Source organism: Hippoglossus stenolepis, chromosome 5 (genome assembly GCF_022539355.2).
Source record: "Hippoglossus stenolepis isolate QCI-W04-F060 chromosome 5, HSTE1.2, whole genome shotgun sequence".
Classification (NCBI taxonomy): Eukaryota; Metazoa; Chordata; class Actinopteri; order Pleuronectiformes; family Pleuronectidae; genus Hippoglossus; species Hippoglossus stenolepis.
This window is the reverse complement of record NC_061487.1, coordinates 2,748,806-2,769,772: the sequence shown is the minus strand read 5'-3', so window position 1 is coordinate 2,769,772 and position 20,967 is coordinate 2,748,806. Positions and strand designations below refer to the sequence as shown.

Below are 20,967 nucleotides of genomic sequence, written 5' to 3'. Positions count from 1 at the left end.
GATAACCGTAAATCCTGCTTAGTAGGGCTAAGGCATTTGGTGATTATATACCCATATTCATATATTTCAGCTTAACCCAGCTTCACATTTTCCATTTCTAGGGAGATTTACCACAGTGCTTTACTATCCTCATTTATACATAGTTTACATCAATATTTCAACTCTGAGATGACTTTGTAACCCAGCTTTTTGTGAATTAGCAATTGATAGAATGTCTTATTACAAGTAAGTCAATATCAACCTGGTCACTCAAATAATAAAACCTAGAATTGTGAGTAGAGTTTCAGTCGTTACAAGTATCTTTCATTCAGCACAGAGACGTTTTAATGTTAGAAAATGGATGACATTTAAAGATGCCTTTTGGCCTTAAGTGTATGATGACTCGTTCAGATGACCCAAATATTTGAAAAGAGCTACATTCATGTTGTTTTAGGCACTGTGCTGTTTGTGAAAAAGGGGCATTTTATGGACGGCAGAGAAAAAAATAATTTCATTTGAAGGAACTATGGAAATGTTCTTGATTTTAAACAAACTTTTTTTATCAACATTAGTTCAAACCATTAATTTTATGTTGCAATGTACTTATAAATCTGAAAGGGAGGTTCGGATCTGTTAAAGAAAAAAAACAGATTTATGGTGAAATTGTATATTGTGTCAGGACAGTGTGACCAGTCTGCATACGATCAGTGGAGGTCAAATTCCATAGTTATTTATATCTTTATCTGGTCCTAATTTAAATGCTCATGTGCAGTGATACGTCTCTTCTCTCCATTCTTCAGAACTTGGCTTGTCTTTGCCAAAACATAATTAATTTAGTTGAAATGCCATAATTACACAATTTTAAGAACATGTTGTCCAAAGACGGAATTGATGTTAGGACATGCTTTATCCATTTATCTGTTAGAATGGAATGTGCACCATTGCTTCATAGGTTTTGGACTTAATCATATTTAGTCAAGCAAAGTTGCATTTGTCTAGCGCTGTTCGTACACAGTGGCAGTTCAATGTGCTTTAATCAACTTGATAAAATCATTTTAAAAGAAGAGTTTAAAAAATTCTAATTGACACCAAATCAGACTTCACTCAAATAAAAAAGAAGTTAGATTTTTCTTTTAAATGTGAAAATAGTAGTGAATTGTTCCCGGTCATCTGGGAGTTTTCAGTAAACAGGTCCAAAGTGACTTAAAGCTCTTGTACATTTAAAGGTTCAGTGTGTAGAATTTAGTGACATCTAGTGGTGAAGTTACATGTTGCAGCTGAATACCCCACACCTCACCCTCCCCTTCCAAACATGAAAGAGAACCTGTGGTAGCCTTAAGTTGTCATAAAAACTCAAAAGGCGTTTAGTTTGTCCAGTTTGGGCTACTGTAAAAAACATGGCGGCCTCCATAGAGGGGACCCCATTCCTGTAAATATAAAGTATTTAAATATAAAGGGCTCATTCTAGTGTAAAAAAAAAACAAGAATTCACCCAATTTAGATTAAACACACTCGTGAAAACCTCACTAGAATTATTTTATATTCACTTTCTGCTAATAGATCCCCTTCACCTAAACCTTACACACTGGACCTTTAGACAACGACTAGATGACTAGAGTGATCTGTACTGACTGACAGGGTCAGTATTACACTGGAGAACCAGACCATTCAGCACCTTATAAAATGCTGTGTTGTACCTGTTAATGATTTTCATTCCTCCTCTGTCTTTGATATCAAGGCCTCCTCAAGGTAATGGTAGGAGAAGCACTGTGTATGTAGTCCTCCAAAAATATCCCTACAATCATCCTATCTGCTACAGATGAATGCATGGATTAGTTTACTTGAAACTGCTATAGTTACTAGCTAGTGTGTTACCTGCATGACTTTGAAAGTTCGGCATCGACTCTGGATCTGCTGATTTAACTACAATACCAAATACAAATAACGATGACAATAAAAGATAGCATACTACTATATAATACAAATTACTATAGTATACCAAATATATCAGAGTTCCACTTTTCATTGTTGCCTTCATTCATTTATTTCAAAAACAAGGACATCGCAGCCAGCTGAAAACGATTACAATTTCTGTTGTTTGCCACAACAACAGCATAAATCGTGTTCCCATACAACTCTTCAAGTTGACTCATGAGTACATTGTGATTCATTACATTCAAATGAGCAGATACATCAAAGCTGCGGCTTTTTGGATTAAGCATGTAATATTAACACAATAAGCACTCTGTTGAAACAGCACTGATTGTGAAACAGTGGACCTAGTATTAGTTATACAGTATGTAGCCTACTGTAAAGCTAGATGGCAGCACAACACAAATTAACATCACTCCTTCGACATCATAGTAGAAAAGCCTCTCAATAATTTTCCATTGCTTCTGTCTGGACCTAATCTAAATGAGCGCTTTGCTTTCCAGTTGCCAATTCTGATTTTGACCATTCAAACAAATGTCTTAAAAATCTGTAATATGAGAAATTTCCAGTAAATTATAGTGATCACAATAATGTTTAGACAATTGGTATACACATAGCTGAGTGATGATATACTTCATTCACACACAGGACAAGATAACTATTTACACAGCTAAGTTGCATCAGATATACTTCACTGAAGTTAAAAAAAAGAAACTTGTTTAATATGTATATTTGCTGTATAAAAATACAATTGTATTATATGCTTAAATGTAAGGTAGCTTCATATATCCTTTTACACAAGCTGATAATTGCATTTTCTATGCATAAGCTTAGTACACATGGTATCGATTGCACTTCAGCACATTCAGTTCACTTTGAGAGGATCCTAAATGTGGCAGTTTGGGGTCCCGTAACAGCACTTTCTTGATAAAAAAAATCCTCCCCCATTGTGGCCTCGGTTCCTCTTTGGATCATGGGTATTTCTGAGAAGATCTCAAGGAATTGTCCTCTATCTCAGCTGCCAAGCTCACTTTGGAAACTGAAGTAGAGACAGACATTATTGTCAAGTCCCACAGGTCTGACTTGAAATGATCCATAAATCTCACACTCGTTCAGACATACTGAAACCTGCAGGTAAGCATGGGAACACAAGCTTCTCAGTATTTATTATTAGAGTCTCGCTTTCATCCAGAGTATCCTGAGCTCTGATGGGTAGTAAAGAAGTAGCAGCCATTTTTTCTGCATAGCTAGTTGTAAATCTGTAGAATTAAAAACCTCATAGGAAACTTATCTTTGTCTGTATTGAGCAAAAAACCCCAACAAGGATCCTCCTTTGCCTTTCCATGAATGCCCTAGGCCACTGTGCATACATTATTGTATCTGCAGACTTGCTGCTCAGCTTCAGTGGCCCGTCTCCGTCTTCCCACCTGGAGGGCAAGTTGAGTGACATACAGGAGTGAGCGGCGGCGCCGCCCATAGCCTTTTGAGCCAATCTTGTTCTCAGGGGCATTGGTGTCTCTTTGGCTGTTTTTAATTTTATGTAGTCGGTGGAGCAGGTCGTGGTATACACATGTGACCAAGACGCAGCCGGATGGTTTGGATGATGCCGACCTCCTGGGTCTGCCATTTAACCCAGAGCTGGAAAAGATAAATAATTAGTCGCTATTTTCAGACCTAGCAATACATAATAGGTTGATAGGGTTTAAATATAAATTGTCATCAAGATTCATTCACCTAAACACTTCAGTGGGCGATAAATTATCCACTGTACTCACTTACACAACTTCTGGAAAATATATTATTTTAACATGGTTGACATTATTTGGAATTTTGGACTTTGGAATAATAAGGTGGTAATCTGCAGCACTCAAGAGTGCTTTGGGGGTCTCCTGGTTCAGTTCCATCCTTTGATGCATTTCTTACCCTAACTGTCAGCTGACAAATGAGGGCATGAATGTCCCCAAAATGCAGCTTTTTTTGTTACCTTAATTGAGTTGAGGCAGTATTTGCGCTCTCGCCCTGTTGTAGTCCAACACGGATGTCTGAGTCCTGCTCATTGGCTGTGACTAAGCTGTTGCCCAGGTCTCTCTTTGCACGGCTCCATACTTTAAACCTGCAACAGAAGAGACGGTGAAAGAAGGAACTGGCACTAATTCAAATACAAGTTGTAGAGTACAGACATAAAGTGATGATATAAGAGTATGACATAGTATTACAAATCCATTCGACCAACATTACGTTATCACAGTTATATTAGTATCTGCATATATGCCGACCACTCATTAACAAACAATACTAAAGACATGTTTTAGGTAATTTAGAAACAATGTGTTAATTGATTACCAAATAATCATTTGACCCCTAATCTTTAGTAACATTTAACCATCATAGTTGTTTAATGTGTCAAATTATGTGTGTTGAATAATGTATATATTATGTTGACAATGTCTAATGTTTCATTAAGGTCAACACTTCATTTCAATGCTAAAAGAGAGAACAAAGCTTTTCTTTTGGGACTGAACACAATGTTCTCACAGTGCTCTCTAGTCATGCAACTCACCTTTTTTTTAGACTGGTGTTGAGCTCCTCAGTGGCATCTTTTACCAGTGGCAGGACGGTGGTGAAAACACAGCAGCAGATGATAGTGTGCAGGGCTAATCTCATCTTGGCTGAAAACTTCAAAAGTAAAGATGCAGAAATGGTATTTATGAGGTTTTGTCTGCAAACCTGCCAATAGTGATGATTGATTAGATGAAGACATTATTTAATTGGCAATTGACTATTAAAGGGGGGCTAAGAAACTGGTTGCTTGGAAATTACAAATATATTCAATATTAATGGATATGTAAGACAGGTTATTGATAAAACATCAGTTGAGCCATCATCACTGAATTAATGAAAAAGACGTTCTAGTCCTTCAAACATGGTCCCAAATTTGACAAAGCATCAATCTATACTCCTAAATACCTAAATACATTTTAACCATTGTTTGAAAACAATCTTAAACTCAAATTAGAATTGTTGAAAAAGTCACTTACCCCAGGCTCTAGCTTGTATCTTGATGTAGAAAAATGATGGCATGCATTCAAGTGTTTTGTGTACTATTTAGGAGAGTAAGGTGTGTTTTTTTTCAAAGCTGTAAAGAGTTTACTATGAGTTGAAGTCTGAAGTTTACACAGCTAACATGAGAGGCTTTATAGAAGGAGGGAGGGAGCTGTACCTGAATGCCAGACCCAGTGGGAGGGGCTGTGGGACAGTTCATGTCAACCCTGACTACCCCACATGTAGACAGTCAAACCAAAAATATGCAGAGTAAGATTATAATCGTATTAGCAATCCCCAAAACAGTGTAACTATTGCATTTTACTCAGTTAATTCAGATTTATTGCACCCATTCTTTCGGGTGTGTTGAAAGAATGGGGTTTATGCATTTCAGAGTTTTATAGGTTGATCTAAATTGTTTATTATTTTCTCAAATATTTATACTTTGCTTTGAAAAAATGTATTAACATTTTTTGTTTCAAAATGTTTCTGTTCACTTGCTTTTGGGTTGATTGTAAGGGTAGGTTTATTGGCCATGCATTGTTTATAGCAGTTAAGTTACTTGCAAATGTGGTTTTACTGAAATATTTCTAAAGATGTTATTAGATGGCTCTGTTTTAACCCAGGTTAGCCATCTGTGAGTTCAAATTGCTAAAGGGGGCTAAGAACATTTAAATTAGGACTGTGTTGTTATGGTAACTGCATGCACTGGGAAAATTAGGAGGAAACTCGTGCTTTATACTGAACTTGTGCAACTCCAGATGATGGGTGCTTTAACTCTGAATGCTACTTATATCCACCGGTAGTTCATTCCAGGCATTCTAAACACAGGCAGTTTCCTGCATGTGTAAAGATTAACCACATATTTAGGTGTTCCACTTTAGTTGCAATGACTTTGCTTTGAGATGTAAGAACTTAGAGCATTAGAAATGCAAAAGTAGTGTTAAGGGATTTAAGGGGATTACCTTAAAAAGATTGTGTACTCCCAAACTTTTAAAATTGCATTTAAAAAATCAATGTGACTGATGGTTTCAAAGTTGATCTTACTGTATCTTTGCTCAGGACCTGTAGGTTCAATTGTCAGATGAACATGTCTTCAAGATATGTACTGTTGAGAATAGAGAGATAAAAACTGAGAAATGCCACGAAATTGCCCAAAAGTCCAACCCAAAGATATTTGATTTACATTAATATAAATCAGAGAAAGCCAGCAAATCCTGAAGAGCCAGAGAATATTTGGTTTTTGCTAGAAAAATGACTTTTTAAGATCATTTGTTTGCCACAAATCAAAATTTCTGTCAGTAGTAATATCTTTTTTCAAACCTTTTATCGAATGTATTTTGAACATATTTGACTTCATATTTTTTTTTTATATCATAAGCTCCTGTGGCGCATGGTCACCACAGGTGTGTGTAAAGATGTCACTGTGTTCTTAAAAATATTTTTTTACAAGATGACGACAATATCTAATCATATGAAGCATTTTCATCTTTTTTTTGTTTCAGACCTTCTACTGCCATACTTAGCTGAAAAAATACTATTTGATTTACCTGAAAGATAATATCTACTTTTTGGCAGGGTGTTGTTGGTATTGGGTTGGGTTTGTATTTCTAAAAACAAAATAAAACAGACCTCACAGACCTTGTATAACATACAACTGATGAAAGCTGTTAAAGGGGATATTTATGAAAGTGGGCATTAGTCCTGAAAACCAATGAGTAATCATGTTCACACCTTCAGCAGCTTTGTGTTATTTATGGCAAAGGTGAGCACGAATTTACAAGGCATGTCCTGACCTGCATTTTGGAGGTACTGGAAAGTACACAGTTTATTCAGTTGTTTAGTGGATGCTGTCATGTTATCTTTCTTTTTCTTTTCCTGCCTAATGTGCGGGTCAAGATTTTTTATTATTCGACCCCACCTGAGCCCATGGTGAACGCTAGCTAGTTTGGGTACTGAGAGATGTGTGACAGATGTGTGTAGCCAGGACCTGCTCTCTCCAGTTATTTAAAATGCTGGTGCAGTGCCCACTCTAAACTTGCCTATTTGGATTTGGCCTTTTACTTGGTCTGTGGTATTGCTAGTTCTAGCTTTCTTGAGAGATGCTATAAGAAGCGACTTCACATTTGCCACTGGATGATTACAGACAGTAGTGGGTACTGGGGCCTTTGCTACGGGCCATCAGGCCCTTGTTTAACCAAAGTGAGAATTGTGTTTGCATCCTCGGCACAAGTCAAACACTGAGGAGATTGCCTGGTTCAGGGGGAGTGTGGCCCAGTACACACACTGGACAGCTCTGAGTGTGCATTCACAACTGCCATCAAAATGTGGCCCCACATGAATCTCCGGATCAGATCTCCCCACTCTATACAAACAAACACGTACACGTCATGTCTGTTCACGAAAACCAAGTTATGTTGTTTTTACGCAGTCTGAGTACACAAGTGTGTCGTGTGTCGTGTGTGTGTGTGTGTGTGTGTGTGTGTGTGTGTGTGTGTGTGTGTGTGTGTGTGTGTGTGTGTGTGTGTGTGTGTGTGTGTCGGCACGAGTGAGCGAAAGAGAGACGAGTCAGAATAGTCGGAGTGAATCTCGTACAGCTACGCTGTGAAGAAAGATTTTATCAATTTAAGGAAAGATCATAATGTGGTGATCAGTGTTGATATTGTGGTGGTGGTCACAAACAAATCAGTGAGAAGAGAAAAAATACGCTCCATTCATGATGAAACTGCAGTTGGTCAGAGGACGTCAGCTGAGTAGGAGGTCCTTCAAAGGTGGCCCAGGACAGATTTGCGTTCACACTGCTAAAAGAATGTGGACACGTGGCCCAGAACACCTCCGAATGTGGTCTGGCGTGACCGGATCGATATCCGATCTGAGTGCGTTGACACAACTGTCCACTTGAGATCGGATCACAAAAACAACATTTTAATACCGGGTGTATGAAACAGTTGAGATGAGAATTAGCGAGTCCAAGGCCACGGTGTCTTTCCTGTCTGGGAAACAGTGGATAGCTCTCTCCATGTTGGCAGTGAATTTATGGTCGTGTTCACATGTGAACACGACCATTGTTGAGGGTTAAGGGCAGAGGATGTCACATCTTGTAAAAGCCCTATGAGACAAATTGTGATTTGTGAATATGGGCTATACAAATAAAATTGGATTGATTGATTGATTGAGGGAAAGATGAAGCAGGAGATGGACAGGCAGATCAGTGCGGCATCAGCAGTAATACTCCAAGTCGGATCTACGTTCTGTGCATGTTCTTGTTAGAATCCCCTGCAGGTCTAGTGATATTTCTTTGAGGGTAGAAAGGGTACTTTCTCCCATTTCCTGTCTGATATGGTTCAATCAAACTGCTGCCTTTGCAGATAAAGTTCAATTTGTTTGGCCTGTTAATCAAAAAATCAGGCCGAGATTGCTTGAAAAGGAGAATCTCAGTCCACTTCCAGGCAGAGTTTGGTGCAGGCTCTGGTGTGAAAGCAGTATTTCTTTGACTGGAGATACAGTATGTAACCCACATGGTTCCAGGTATTACAGATGATAAATGAGGATAGTCACCGAAAACGACCAATCAGTGAGTGACTTGTCAGTCTATATGATCTAATGTGAGCAGCTCTTGGTTCATTTTGAAAAAAGCCAGCGTGAAAAGGAATGGGAACAGTTCTCAAGGGCAGTGCCTTTTAATTGTTTTCCCTTGGTTCAGACAAAATGAACTGATTTACAGTGCTCAAAGTGATTAGCACAATTAATGCTTGGTGATGAACTAAAATATTGCAGATTAAAAGTATTGAAACTTCACCCCAGTCTGCTAAAAACCTTTGTTTTTTACATGTGTTGACCTGCCTGCAACTAATGGACTCCCGCCACTACAGTCGTCATCCTCAACATATTTGTAAACTACATTTCCGCACCTGTGAAAGTGTCAGGCCTGTTATGATATGACTTTATAAAACCCAATTACACACAAAGGATTGATGGGTTCAAAGAAAAAACCATGGTGCCTTAACTAGATACACCCAGTGCTGTCATGGCAACAATACTGCACCTTTCACAAGCCAAAAGATGATTCAGGGATCTGTGTTTTAACAGGATCCTGTCCCAGACTTTAATCGGTTTCCCTTTAACTGTTTTATCTGCCAATGTCTTGTCTCATGCGGCACAATTTCACAACTCCCCCAAAAATTGTGTAACTGTATAATGGTTGCAGTTGTAGCTTTTACGTTACATACAAAAGAGATCATGACGGTGTGGTTAGGGTATTAAGCCAGTCATGAGTCAGTAGAGCCAGTATAAGCTCAACATAGGCTCTCGTTTTGTGATGTTATTAGACATTCAGAGATAAACAGGAAGGAAATATAAGGATTTTATTAACTCTTCTGCTCTTGTATGTAATCCCATCCAGTCTTTCTGGCAATCAACTCATTTATATACAACTTGTCTAAACGTGAAGCGTAGGCATTCCTCTTAGTTCACTTCCGAACAATTTGTGTGTTGTTTTGTGTGGAAAAATACACGGTCCGATTTTTCCCATTTACAGGTGTCTGTTTTCCTAAGGGAAAAACAATGTTCCACAAATCACTGACGGATATGGTGAGAGAAATAACAGAATGATCTGAACCATGACTGTTTATGAATGTTTATTACCTAATAAATAGTCTTGGGCAATTGTCCATATTTTGGTTTCAGTACAGGGCCGTTGCTCAGCTGTTGCCATGTCAGAAAAACACAGATATCGTCAGTTAATTTCAACCTAAAACACACTGAACAAAATTAATATCTAATTTTTAATTAATTAAAATCAAAATACCAAGAATTACTATCACCTACTAGGGTTGTGCAGATAGATGATTATGTCTGTGATCAATCATTTCACTTTCTATAGTTTCACATATGCGTCTCCCACGTATAACAAATACTTGTGACAATGACACAACGACTCACACAAACATCAGTGTGTACTGTAAGTGCCCCACTGAAACAGAAATGGAGCAGAGGAGATAATAAACAAACAGACAGAACATATCAGTCTGCTGACTTTTCATTTTTCATGGTTTTAATAAAACTTTTGGCACTAATTCCAAGCAAATGAACAGCAAGTGCGAGAGAGAGCACGAGCTGTAAGCCATAAACAGCTGTCTCTATAACATGTCCCCCCTGCTCAGCACATACGGAAGAAATAATGATCATAAATAATATTTTTTATTTATTATGTTGGAGTGTGAACCAGATAGTTACTGCATTACAACTGAAAGGAATCAAAATGATTTAAGAGGAACTGGATTATAATACGCTTTTATCATGTGTGTTATTAAATTGATACCAATAATTAATTTTTAATACAGTTTATTGTGATACGTATGTATAATGTAATACACATATGTGTAAGTATCCAGCCTAAATCCAACATACTGCTCTCATTTTAGTAAGAAATCGTTTTTAGCTAAGTTTTGGTTTGCATAACTCACAAAGATTTGACCAATGAACCAAACAGCCAATGTACCATCTTTCCAAACATTATCTGTAAGGCCACTAGCATCTAGTGCACCAGCTATGTTTTATGCAATAACGCCACTTCACTTTGTGTCTGAACAGTATTTTTGGTCGTTTGCACCGACAGTTAAATAGATGTGAACATTCATCATTGTCCAAGCAGGTAGAGAAGAGAACACAGAACTGATTATAACCCTTTTTAGACTTGACCTCCGGGTACTACCCAGAGTCTGCCTTTCACACATGCACAACACAGTGGCTCTCTGCACAAACACGTTCGCAACAGAATTAAATCCTCCACATTATTCAGGTGAGAAGTGGAGCAGACAGAGGCAGGAAGTGACGTATTAACTCTGCTGCATAGATCACATGATTTTGTTTACAGCACCAGTGCATGTCTGAAAGCAGTTTATGTGAACTGGTAGTCTGTAACTTCCGAGAAAAACAATATATTTAGAAATTTGGTAAAGGTGACTAGGGGAGCATAAAAAACAGCATATATAGCTATAGCCTAAGCCTACTGTGAATGTCATTAGTACAATTACATACTGACTGCATTAGGAGTCTCTTTCACTTGGGTTCAGAGTTGCCAGTTTTCTCAAGGTCTGATCTAAATTTTGCTGCTCCTGCCCAGTGTGAATCTGGCTTTTGACTGCAAGTTTCAGATTTACACCATGTGGGACCTGTGAGTCCTGAGAAGTTTGCCATGGGAATTTCAGCACATAAACTCAAAAGCAATGTCTCAACAGCTGCCCTGAGAGACTAGTTTATCAGAGCTGGATGAGGCAGTGCAGAAATATTAGTCAGAATATAAACACAATCTTGTGTTAAGTGATAGTTATGCAGCGTTGTGACTGAGGTCAAAGAGAGATTCCAATTTGGCATGAGGATCAAGGTCTGGATCATTCCATCAATGGTCTCGCTGAATATGGGTGTTATTGTTGAGTAGTGGATGGTGGAAATACCTTTATTTTTATGGAGTCTTGCTATTTTTTATTCACTGCACCTAATCAATCTTTGATGGATTTGAAGGAGTTGTTGTTTGAGTATTTCAGGGGCCTGTGAGTGTCAGATGGATTTTGATATTGAAATGTGCATGTTATCAGTGGTAATGTGGATGTTGTGCCTGACTGATCTGAATAAGGCCAGCTTTTGATTTGTCTTACTATCTACGAGCTATCTACACAAATACAAAAAAAGAGTCTTGAAGAGTTGTGTCCAACTCCCCTGTTCAGAGACTTGGACCCGAACTCAACAGAACCCAACAGGTCAGGTGGGGCTGGGACAGCAAAATTACAATACACATCAGGCTCCTTCATTACTCAATCAGGGTTGGGTTGGACACAGACCACGGATCAGGGTTACTCAACAGTAAACATTAAAATGTTTAAATAGAAATTAGGATTGGCTTGCCTACTTAAAATGGTGCTTCACCCTCTTTTGCAGTGGATATCAAGGTAATGGCACTACCACTTCCACAGTTTCAGGTTGTGATGTATCATTAGTTTGGTGGGGAATAACTATGCATACAATTAAGCTGCTTTCAGACATGCACTGAACTCCGGAGTTTCTTCGAAGGAGGTGTATGTGTCAGAGTATGAGCCTGCAGAGTTTCTGTGGACTTTCTCCACCTGGCCCCCTACTGTAAAGTCCACAGAAAGTCTGGAGGAGCCAATGTGAGAACACAGCTGGGGATCCTGCTGGATTCACTGCAAGCAAGTGGGGGGTAGGGTTCATAACGCTTCTAAAAAGTGACACACGCAAAAATTATAACAACAAAAAATATATATATCTCCGGATGAAAAAGTGGAGCCACACATGTAGAACACACCGACCAAGATGTCAAGAGAGTTTGGAGCAGAGGCCTGTGCTTTATGAGCTGTAAACAAACAAAAATGTCCTGCCTCTGCATGCCCGCCCCTAGCCTGAATCATGCAGGGGATTTGTTGCTGTTGTGAACGTGTCTGAGCGGAGAAGGGTTAGGGCTAATGCATTGTACATGTGTGAAAGGCAAACTGTGGATAAGGTCCCGACCCAAGTCATGTCTGAAGAATTGTAAGTCAGGGACAGGGGAGGAAAAAATCAGTGCATCTAGTGCATCTAGAAGTTAGATCAGAAAAAACCATAGGCCTGTTGGGCTCGGTCACTTCTAGTTCGGGTTGGGTCAGACAGAAAAATATAAAATGGTGGGCTAGGACATGGGCATTAATAGGTCGGGGTTGAGTCGGACAGAAAAATGCTGCTGGCGTCATGCTCTATTGCACAAACAGGCGAGAAAATGTGTTTTCAGTTGTAGGGTGTTGCAGAGGGTGAGGAGCTTGGACACCCCGAAGGAACTTTGAGTATAACTACTGTTCCTTTGCATGGGAAGGAGACAGTTAAGGTTCTTCAGGCATCTGGTCAGAGTACCAATTAGATGCCTCGATCTGGAGATGTGGGGCCTAAAGTTTAGGGAGATCCTCTCAACAGACCCAGAAGACATTTAGAGGATTCATGTCCTACCTGGTGCAGGGTCGCCCAGGAGTTGTTGATGGATCCGCCTGTTTTATGTGCTTGAGTGGAAATGCCATCAATTTTGTAATAAATGTAATATTGCTGTAACTTATGCATTTGGTTCAGGTGGAAGAGCTGTTGTATTAATAAAAGCAATATGTGACTCTGCTATGGAAGCACTATGTGCTGTGGAAACAGACTTGGTGAATAACTCATGATGTGCACAAAGTATTTGACTCAGTCACTAAAGATTCTATTTCACTGAAGAGAAGAAAAAAATGCAACAGGGAAAAATGTCACGAAAAGACAGAAAACATTGAGAATTGCCACGTTTCCAACACGTTTTCCACATTGTTTTTATTTGTTGAAGGAGTGACTCCAGGACTTGATGCTAAATTTTTCCCTAGGAAGAAAGGAGGAGGGAGGAGGACATGTGCTCCCAAGTTGAAATATGTAGGAGTATAGAGACCTTGAAGAGTGTGATGAGAATTTATCAAATTATGTGAATTCCCTTAATAAAGGGATACAAGGAAACATTTGCAAGCAAAATTGTTTATTTGAATACAAGAAGTGCACAAGGTTTTTGAATTATTTTAGCTTCATACTGTATTAATTGAAAATCTCTGTAAAAGGAATTATTAGGTCTTCGTTTTTTAAATGCCAAAAGTCTGCTCAGTCCTTTTAGACCTGCTGTATATCACTGGTTCAGCAGCTTTAGTAAGCAGGACGTTAGACTCACTCTGAGCTGGGATCAGATTGCTCTACTAAAGGCCCCTCCCAGTAGATCAGTCTTCAGCTGTAGCTCATTGTTAAATTCGTGATTAGGTTTTTGGCAGCTGAAGTGGGGAACACCAACATGATCTGCACCAATGATATGCCCTAATCAGAAATAATATGCGACTGTACAATGCTTATATTGAGAATGTGTCTATTTCCGTGTGTGTGTGGGGGGGGGGGGGTTCTCTCTCACTATGGGTCAAAATTGTATTACCTTATTACCTCTCAGCGGTGGAGGAAGTGCTGGTATACCTGCTGGAGGCCACAGTTTATTAGTTAATGTTATTTCATCACCCTCCACATCCATGTGCTCCATATGAAAAATGATTCATAGGTGTCATTTCCACTTCGCAACAGTGGATCATGTTATTTAATTTCCCCCCTGTGAACAACATTGGTCCAGTGAGTACATCATCGTCATTGTTGCTGTGTTATCCACCTTTTTGGTTAAAAAGAAAAAGTAGAGGCTGTGTAGTATGAGATTGTCATGACTTTTATTCACACATGTGCCTGGACTGTTGAGTCCTGGACTGTCTTCCAGACTGCATCGTGTCCCCCCGCACTTCTTCTATAGTGGTTTAATGGTGCGTTCACAGCGATCTTGGCGGTTGACTGGTTGTGTTTATTTGTGTTACACTTGATTCACACAAATAGGTTTGAATGGTTAGAATTCTGTGCTAAATTTAGATAGAAAGTGCTTTTAAAATACAGGATAATCCAGCGAGGAAGTTTGATATGGCTCAACCTTTGCTGCAACACCGCCTGGATAAGTGGACAGATCTGAGTGTGTGCGTTAACACCTGGCAATCAAATTTGTGTGTGTGTGTGTGTGTGTGTGTGTGTGTGTGTGTGTGTGTGTGTGTGTGTGTGTGTGTGTTTGTGTTGGCACGAGCAAGTCAAAGAGAGGTTGAATGAATCTCGTGCAGAGCTGCGAGCTGTGAAGAAAGATTTTACCAATTTAAGGTATTGGTGATCAGTGTTGATATTGTGGCGGTGGTCACAAACAAATCAGCAAGAAGACAAAAACCATGTTAGTAAAACTATAGTCAAACTGCAGTGGGTCAGAGGACGTCAGCTGAGTAGGAGATCCTTCATGTGGCCCAGGACAGATTTGCGTTCCCACTGTGGCCACATGTGTCCAAAGAATGTGGACACATGTGGCCCACGTCACCTTCGAATGTGGTCTGGCGTGATCGGATCAATATCTGATCTGAGTGCTTTCACACCTGTACTTAGAGCTGTCCACTTGAGATTGGATCACAAAAAACACATTTTAATACCAGGTGTGTACGGGGCCAAACATCGGTGTTATATTCTCTGTTTCATGAGAGCAATAACTGAATCGGATTGTGTTGATTGTGTGAAAGCTACTCTGGATTTTTATCTGAAGATATATCTGCCTTATTATCCTTCATCTCATGGGCTGTGATGGGGATGAGCGCCCAGATGCCAAACTTGAAACTTGAATCAGTGGCTGCACTATGCTGAACTCAGAGGTTTGATGTATTTTGCCTCACTTGACTCTGTCCTGTACCAAAGATGTCATGTTAAATAGTTTTTCCACGTTCAATTTTAGATTTGTTACTATTCTCACTACCATTTGGACTCTTCCTGGTGGTACCTTAGGCAGTCATATATATTACACCGCCTCTCATAAGTGAATATCCCCGAGATGACGTGCAATAGGCAGATGTTGACAATCAGGCAGAGAGAGCTGACAATATTTAACATTTTTAACACTAAGATCATTCAAGGATGAAGTAGCTGTCTCACAGCACAGTTTTCCATTATTAGTCTGTTTAAAATGTGAATAGCGTGTTAGAATATCAGCGGGGGAGATTTTTTCCAAAACAAACCAGAAAGTGATGTTTGAGGCCAGAAAATCTCAACAGTGTTAAACCACAGATGTAAGTGCATGTGATATCCTGACCATTTTGTAATAAGTTTTGATATTTCCCACTTTAATGCTCTGTCAGTATTTCTCAATGTGGCATTTCTGTGTCATTTCATGAAACGTCAACATCAAACAGCACCATTGCAACACAGACATCAACACAGATGACGTAGTTATGATTTCAGAGGTTTATGCATTAGCTGCAATTTCATACCTTCAGACCAACCAGATGTTTTGCTTAATACATGTCACACATCAGGGAAAAACAATTATTCTTAAAACGAAGAAGAGTTTTACTATAGTGACTGAGTTTAACATGTTTTCTAGGAATGTTCTTCATTATAGTGCTAGGATTTTAATACTTTTTTATTAGCACAAAACACCAAGTACAGCTGAGGCAGATGGGATATCAGTAGTCATTTAGTCAAATACCTAAGTATTAAGCCAATTTTGACCTGATGATGATGTTAGAGGAGAAATCTGTCTCCCAGAGGGGACACAGGACAGGTGGAGACAGGATTTGGAGGAAGACATGCAAGATAAGATACTTTGTGAGGTGAAAGATCCAGGGGCATATCATTGTTATAAATGCAACCAGGAGAATTGCACCAATGCCCATGGCCCACAACTCATAGAGGCAATATTATGTTTTTAATCATAGCAAGCTTATTCTCCTCCTAACTCCAGAACTTCCCCGGAAATAAATGGTTGGTAAATGGTTTTGTATTTATATAGAGCTTTTCTATTCTTGATGACCACTCAAAGCTCTTTACAGTACAGTTTTACATTCACCCATTCACACACACATTCATACAGTACATCTATTAGCAGCACTTTGTTGTTCTATGAGGGGCAATTCAGGGTTCAGCATCTTGCCCAAGGACACTTGCAGATGGGGACGACTGGGGATCGAACTGCCGACCACAGCCGCCCATAATAACCAAATAATCAGCTTTTCTCCAGTATCACAGTAATCCATGGGTTTATTTATTCATGTTCATTTGTCAAGTGACTGAGGGTTAAGAAAATTCATGGTTCAGTCCTTTTTTAGTTTTCCAATGACCAATGTGGTGAACCAAATGACAACCGACAGATTGACTTCAACATCTATAAGCAGTGATTAGGCAGAAGAAATATTTTCTCAGTTCCATCTAAGGCTTTAACAACTTATATTGTTCATGATTGGTAAATATGCATATTATCTCCTTGATGAATCAATTATTGGTTTGTACAGAAGCGTTTTCTGTCACACCAGGAAAAATTAGAAATCTGTACCACGTTATAAAGTGAAAAGTTTCCCGGGATAATGTGGTATGATGAAATGTAGAAATGTGCGTGGCCAGCAGAAGAAAAGGGGGAAATATTCACAGATCCAGACTTTTCAGATCAATAACTAATAAACGAAATGTCCTCAAAACACAAGGGAAATCTTGTTCCAATCAGAGTCATGTACACAACCAGTTTCAGTTTTATGTTCATCAAAACGAGCTCAAATCTGATCAGGAGGGAAACCACTGGTCTCTGGGTATACGGCCTGCAGTTGAACTTATCCCATTGTAATCCTATATCACATTACAATGAGAAGCTTTTTTACGTTCTAATGTGGGTTTTATCATGTTATAACAAGAAACATGCATGATCACGTTATAGTGAGAAATTGTTTATGTTATTACGTGATACGGATTTATTTTGAATTTTTATGGTGTGACAGCAATAAGCTTCCGTTGGTTTGGTCTGTAATTTGAAAAAAAAGACACCCATCAAATTTAATATAGAATGTCCTTGAACACAGTAATGAATCCTTTGATTGCTGTATCTGTCTAAGTGTTATTAGTATTAAGTGTATGAGGGTTCAGCAAAGTGATGTATTTATATTGTTCATTAGAAACTGATTTAACAACTCTATGACACCATGAAGTCACATTTTCGTAATGTGGAGAATTTCTTTTTTCCATTTGCTTCAGTAGAGAAGGACAAGAGGGTTAAATATCAGCAATTTGCTTTTGACCTACAACTGTCACATATTTGCATTTTTATAGCTGAAGTGTCTGCTGATATTGGTTCATCACTTGTCTTGCATCGTTGCAATGAAGTGCGACTACGCCAGGGATTGATTTGGAGAGTCTTGAAATTCCAACGGGTGGGGTGCAGAACGGAAAAAGTGTGTTTGAAAGCCAGAAATCTTTGCACCTGGCAGAGCAGTCATTGATACTGATCAACAACGTCGTCAACCACTTTCAGATATAGTGTTCATTTTGTACTAATGGCTGATAGATATCGTACATTTTTGTCCTTTAAATATTTATAGAAACCTCACTACAATCTGTTCTCACTGTGGGTGTAGTGCATTCACTTGGTTTCAAAACACTGATACATGAGTCATACACAAAAAAACAATGACTTACAAAGAACGCTTACGTAACAAATTGGCTTTAAAATGGCAAATATGTGAAAATTGCCAGCTGATTTTGTATACACCCGAAACTTTTTATACTCTATTATTATACACTATTTGCCATCTTGCTATAGCTACATTCAAAACTGCCTCTTGCTGTGAATAGATGTGTAAATCTTAGAGTTACCATTTATCTTTTTTTATTGTTGTACTGAGGCAACAAGCTGAGCAAACGTAGATCACATTTCCAAGATGCTTTGGGGCTTTATTTCACATTGTCTCCCTCAGTTCCAGCAGATGGATGTCTCACAAGCGGCCCATAAATGTGTTTCGAAAATAGCATGTTTACTATATTAATCCCTGTGAAGTTAACAGCGTAATTGCAACTGATGTTTCCTGCTCCATCACATTCTGCTGCTATGAGTCATCTGCTGTCACGGACACATTGCGTACTGAAAGGACACACTCTTTTCCTGGTGCTGAATTTGTAATGTGAGTAATGTGTGTAACATTGTCCTCATTTCAGCCCGTTAACAATCAGCCGATATGAGCCTTTCACTATTGGTATCAGTGATTATTTGTGCCGATATGAAAACTTTCATTCTACGGAATTAACAATGCAATGGTAATAATTAACAATGTTTACATTTTACATCAAATTTTCTTTTTATTGAGTTTATAGTTAAACTGTGAGTTTATGTCATGAGGGTTTGAAAATGTAAATTTTGGAATCATTGTCAATTTTTTGTATTTATCGGCCAATATATAATACCCTGAAATTTGTTACTGCTTAATAGCAGTATCGGCATCAGCTGCCAAAAATCCAAATTGGTCAGAATCTCCCATTTCCCAATTATTTCCTCACTTAATCATCATGCCCATCACAATGTTTTGTCCATAAGACCAAGAAAAGCAGTGAGTCCTCACATTTGATAACCTTGAACTTTCTTTTTTTTATGTATCTGCTTGAAAAGATGAGGGATTAATTTGCATATACATTTTCTGTCAATCAACTGATTTATATATCACAGTAATTGAGCAGTTCCAGTCCAAAATAACACAAGCATTCACTGTCAAGAGGTTGGAACTGTAAGTTAATTTCAAAACAATCTCATGCTGGACATTCATTAATTTATCCAGTTGTTATGAATACAAATCCCAGATATAGACAGGGTGTGTGGTTGTTTCCTTTTTCCTTTTTTTTATATATATATTTTTTTCTAGAGTTCCCACTTGACAAAAAACTTCTCAGCATGTCGTGGATTATCAAATAGATTTAACTTTCTTTGTAAAAGATGATACAAGATAATGAATGAAAATGTATTACAGTGCTCTATAAGATTTAGCTTTGAATTATTCTTTGTCCATATTTAGGTTTTATATGAATTTGATGACATACAGTTCAGACCTCACTTGTTACCGGTTTAGTGTTAATGCTGTTATGACTTGAATGTGCAGTGAATTGGACGCTCAGAGGAGCGTGTCTGATAATTGTTTTACATTGTCTGTGGGTGTGTCCCATTACGAAATGTTCTAAAACAAAATATCACCATTCTGATTCTGGGAAGTCACATCATTCAACAGGGATGTGGAACATGTACTGTGGTCAGTCAGGGAGGTGGTGTGGAGGTAGAGGATTGGCAAAGCTCCAGGCTGGTGTCTTCACTGCTGAAGTATCAACACAGTTTAGATCAGGTGTCAGTCCCTGCCCTGGATCATTTGCTTCTTATTGTTTTTGACAAGACAATGAAGCCGTTTTTCTTGCTATGTGGTCAGTTGCAATTTTACCTTGATGATAGCCTGATCCACAGGAATAGCAGGGTGTGTGTTTAGTGAAGGGATGATGATACAGGAGTGTGTAGGTAATTCTACCCTTGGCATCGCCTCATCAAGGACTTGGCCTTGCACCCGGTAAAGAAGAGCTCTGCTGACTCGGTGACTGGCTTCCTTTAAGCCTGCTGCGCTTGGGTATTTTTAGCACCATTTCATATACTCTATATAAAACTGCGATTGAGTAGGATGCTGGTAAACAATGCTCTGGTAGGGAGCCAGCTCTAAACTTGGCTCAGCCATTACTCAGACGGTTTCACTGAGAAATGAATAGCTGTATTTGCTGGCAGGAGTGCAGCACAGTCCATGGGGGTTGCAGGTTTTTTTTTTTTTCAAAGAAACACTTGTGTTTTATATTTGCGCCTTGCCACACATTCTTTTGTGTTCATGGGGGAGGAAGAGGATGAGAAGCTGACTTTTGAAGTCTTTCTGTCTTGTCACGTTAAGCATTCCTTTCAGATAGAGTAGATGATTAGTCACTCACTGATTCCTCATTACAGTTCATATCAAGTTGGATTTTTTTTAAATAATCTCTGTGTGCGTGTGTGTGTTGTTATGCACCTGTGTTTGCACAGGTATGTATTGTGCTTTACTGCATTTATGTGTAGTTTGTATGTGTACATACAGCACTCATACATTAGAGCGTGAGCATTCAGAGGTGTAGTGACTGTTGATGCATGCATTTTAAATGTGTGTGTGCACCCAGGTGTACTTCTACATGCATCCACAGTAACCTCTTACTTATGAGGGTAAAAATACTAATGGGAGGTCAGAGTGGCACACTGCTCACCTTTAGCTTAGCTGTTTATGTTGTCAAAAGATATTTATATCTGGAATGAACAATTGAGAAAGATGGGTTTGATTTCCCTGCTGTGGCCTCGGGCTCGGCCTTCCTGTGGGTGCAGAGTCAACCTCAGTCAGATGCACTGATTAGAGCCAGATCCTTTGTCCCAAATTCCGTCTTGCACCCTTGAACCTCACGAAATGTCTAAACTAAAACCTTCAGTTATTGGTGTAAATCCCACATTACACAAATCCAACTCTAATGTGATGTTGTGAAATGTCAAGAGGCCGATGTGGAGAAACATGTGCTGGTGGACGAGAGATGACATTCAGGTGAAATAAGGTTGAAGGT

At 38.9% G+C, this 20,967-nt stretch overlaps 1 protein-coding gene across 1 annotated transcript; it reads right to left on the bottom strand.

The window, feature by feature from the left end:
* Positions 1-2,012: 2,012 nt before the first annotated feature.
* LOC118109710 (pro-adrenomedullin) lies at positions 2,013-5,079 on the bottom strand. Its single transcript, XM_035157049.1, has 4 exons — positions 4,950-5,079; positions 4,472-4,587; positions 3,896-4,024; positions 2,013-3,549 (listed from the first exon to the last, which is right to left on the bottom strand). Exons 2-4 carry the CDS (start codon positions 4,573-4,575, stop codon positions 3,264-3,266), a joined length of 519 nt encoding a protein of 172 aa, XP_035012940.1. The 5' UTR covers positions 4,576-4,587; positions 4,950-5,079; the 3' UTR covers positions 2,013-3,263.
* Between the last annotated feature and the right edge of the window lie 15,888 nt (positions 5,080-20,967).

Coding starts and splice junctions, on each gene's coding strand:
- LOC118109710 (XM_035157049.1), bottom strand. CDS start 4,575: ATGAGATTAGCCCTGCACACTATCATCTGCTGCTGTGTTTTCACCACC. Junction 4,025..4,471: donor AACACCAGTCTAAAAAAAAG/GTGAGTTGCATG, acceptor CTTCTGTTGCAG/GTTTAAAGTATGGAGCCGTG. Junction 3,550..3,895: donor ACTGCCTCAACTCAATTAAG/GTAACAAAAAAA, acceptor TATCTTTTCCAG/CTCTGGGTTAAATGGCAGAC.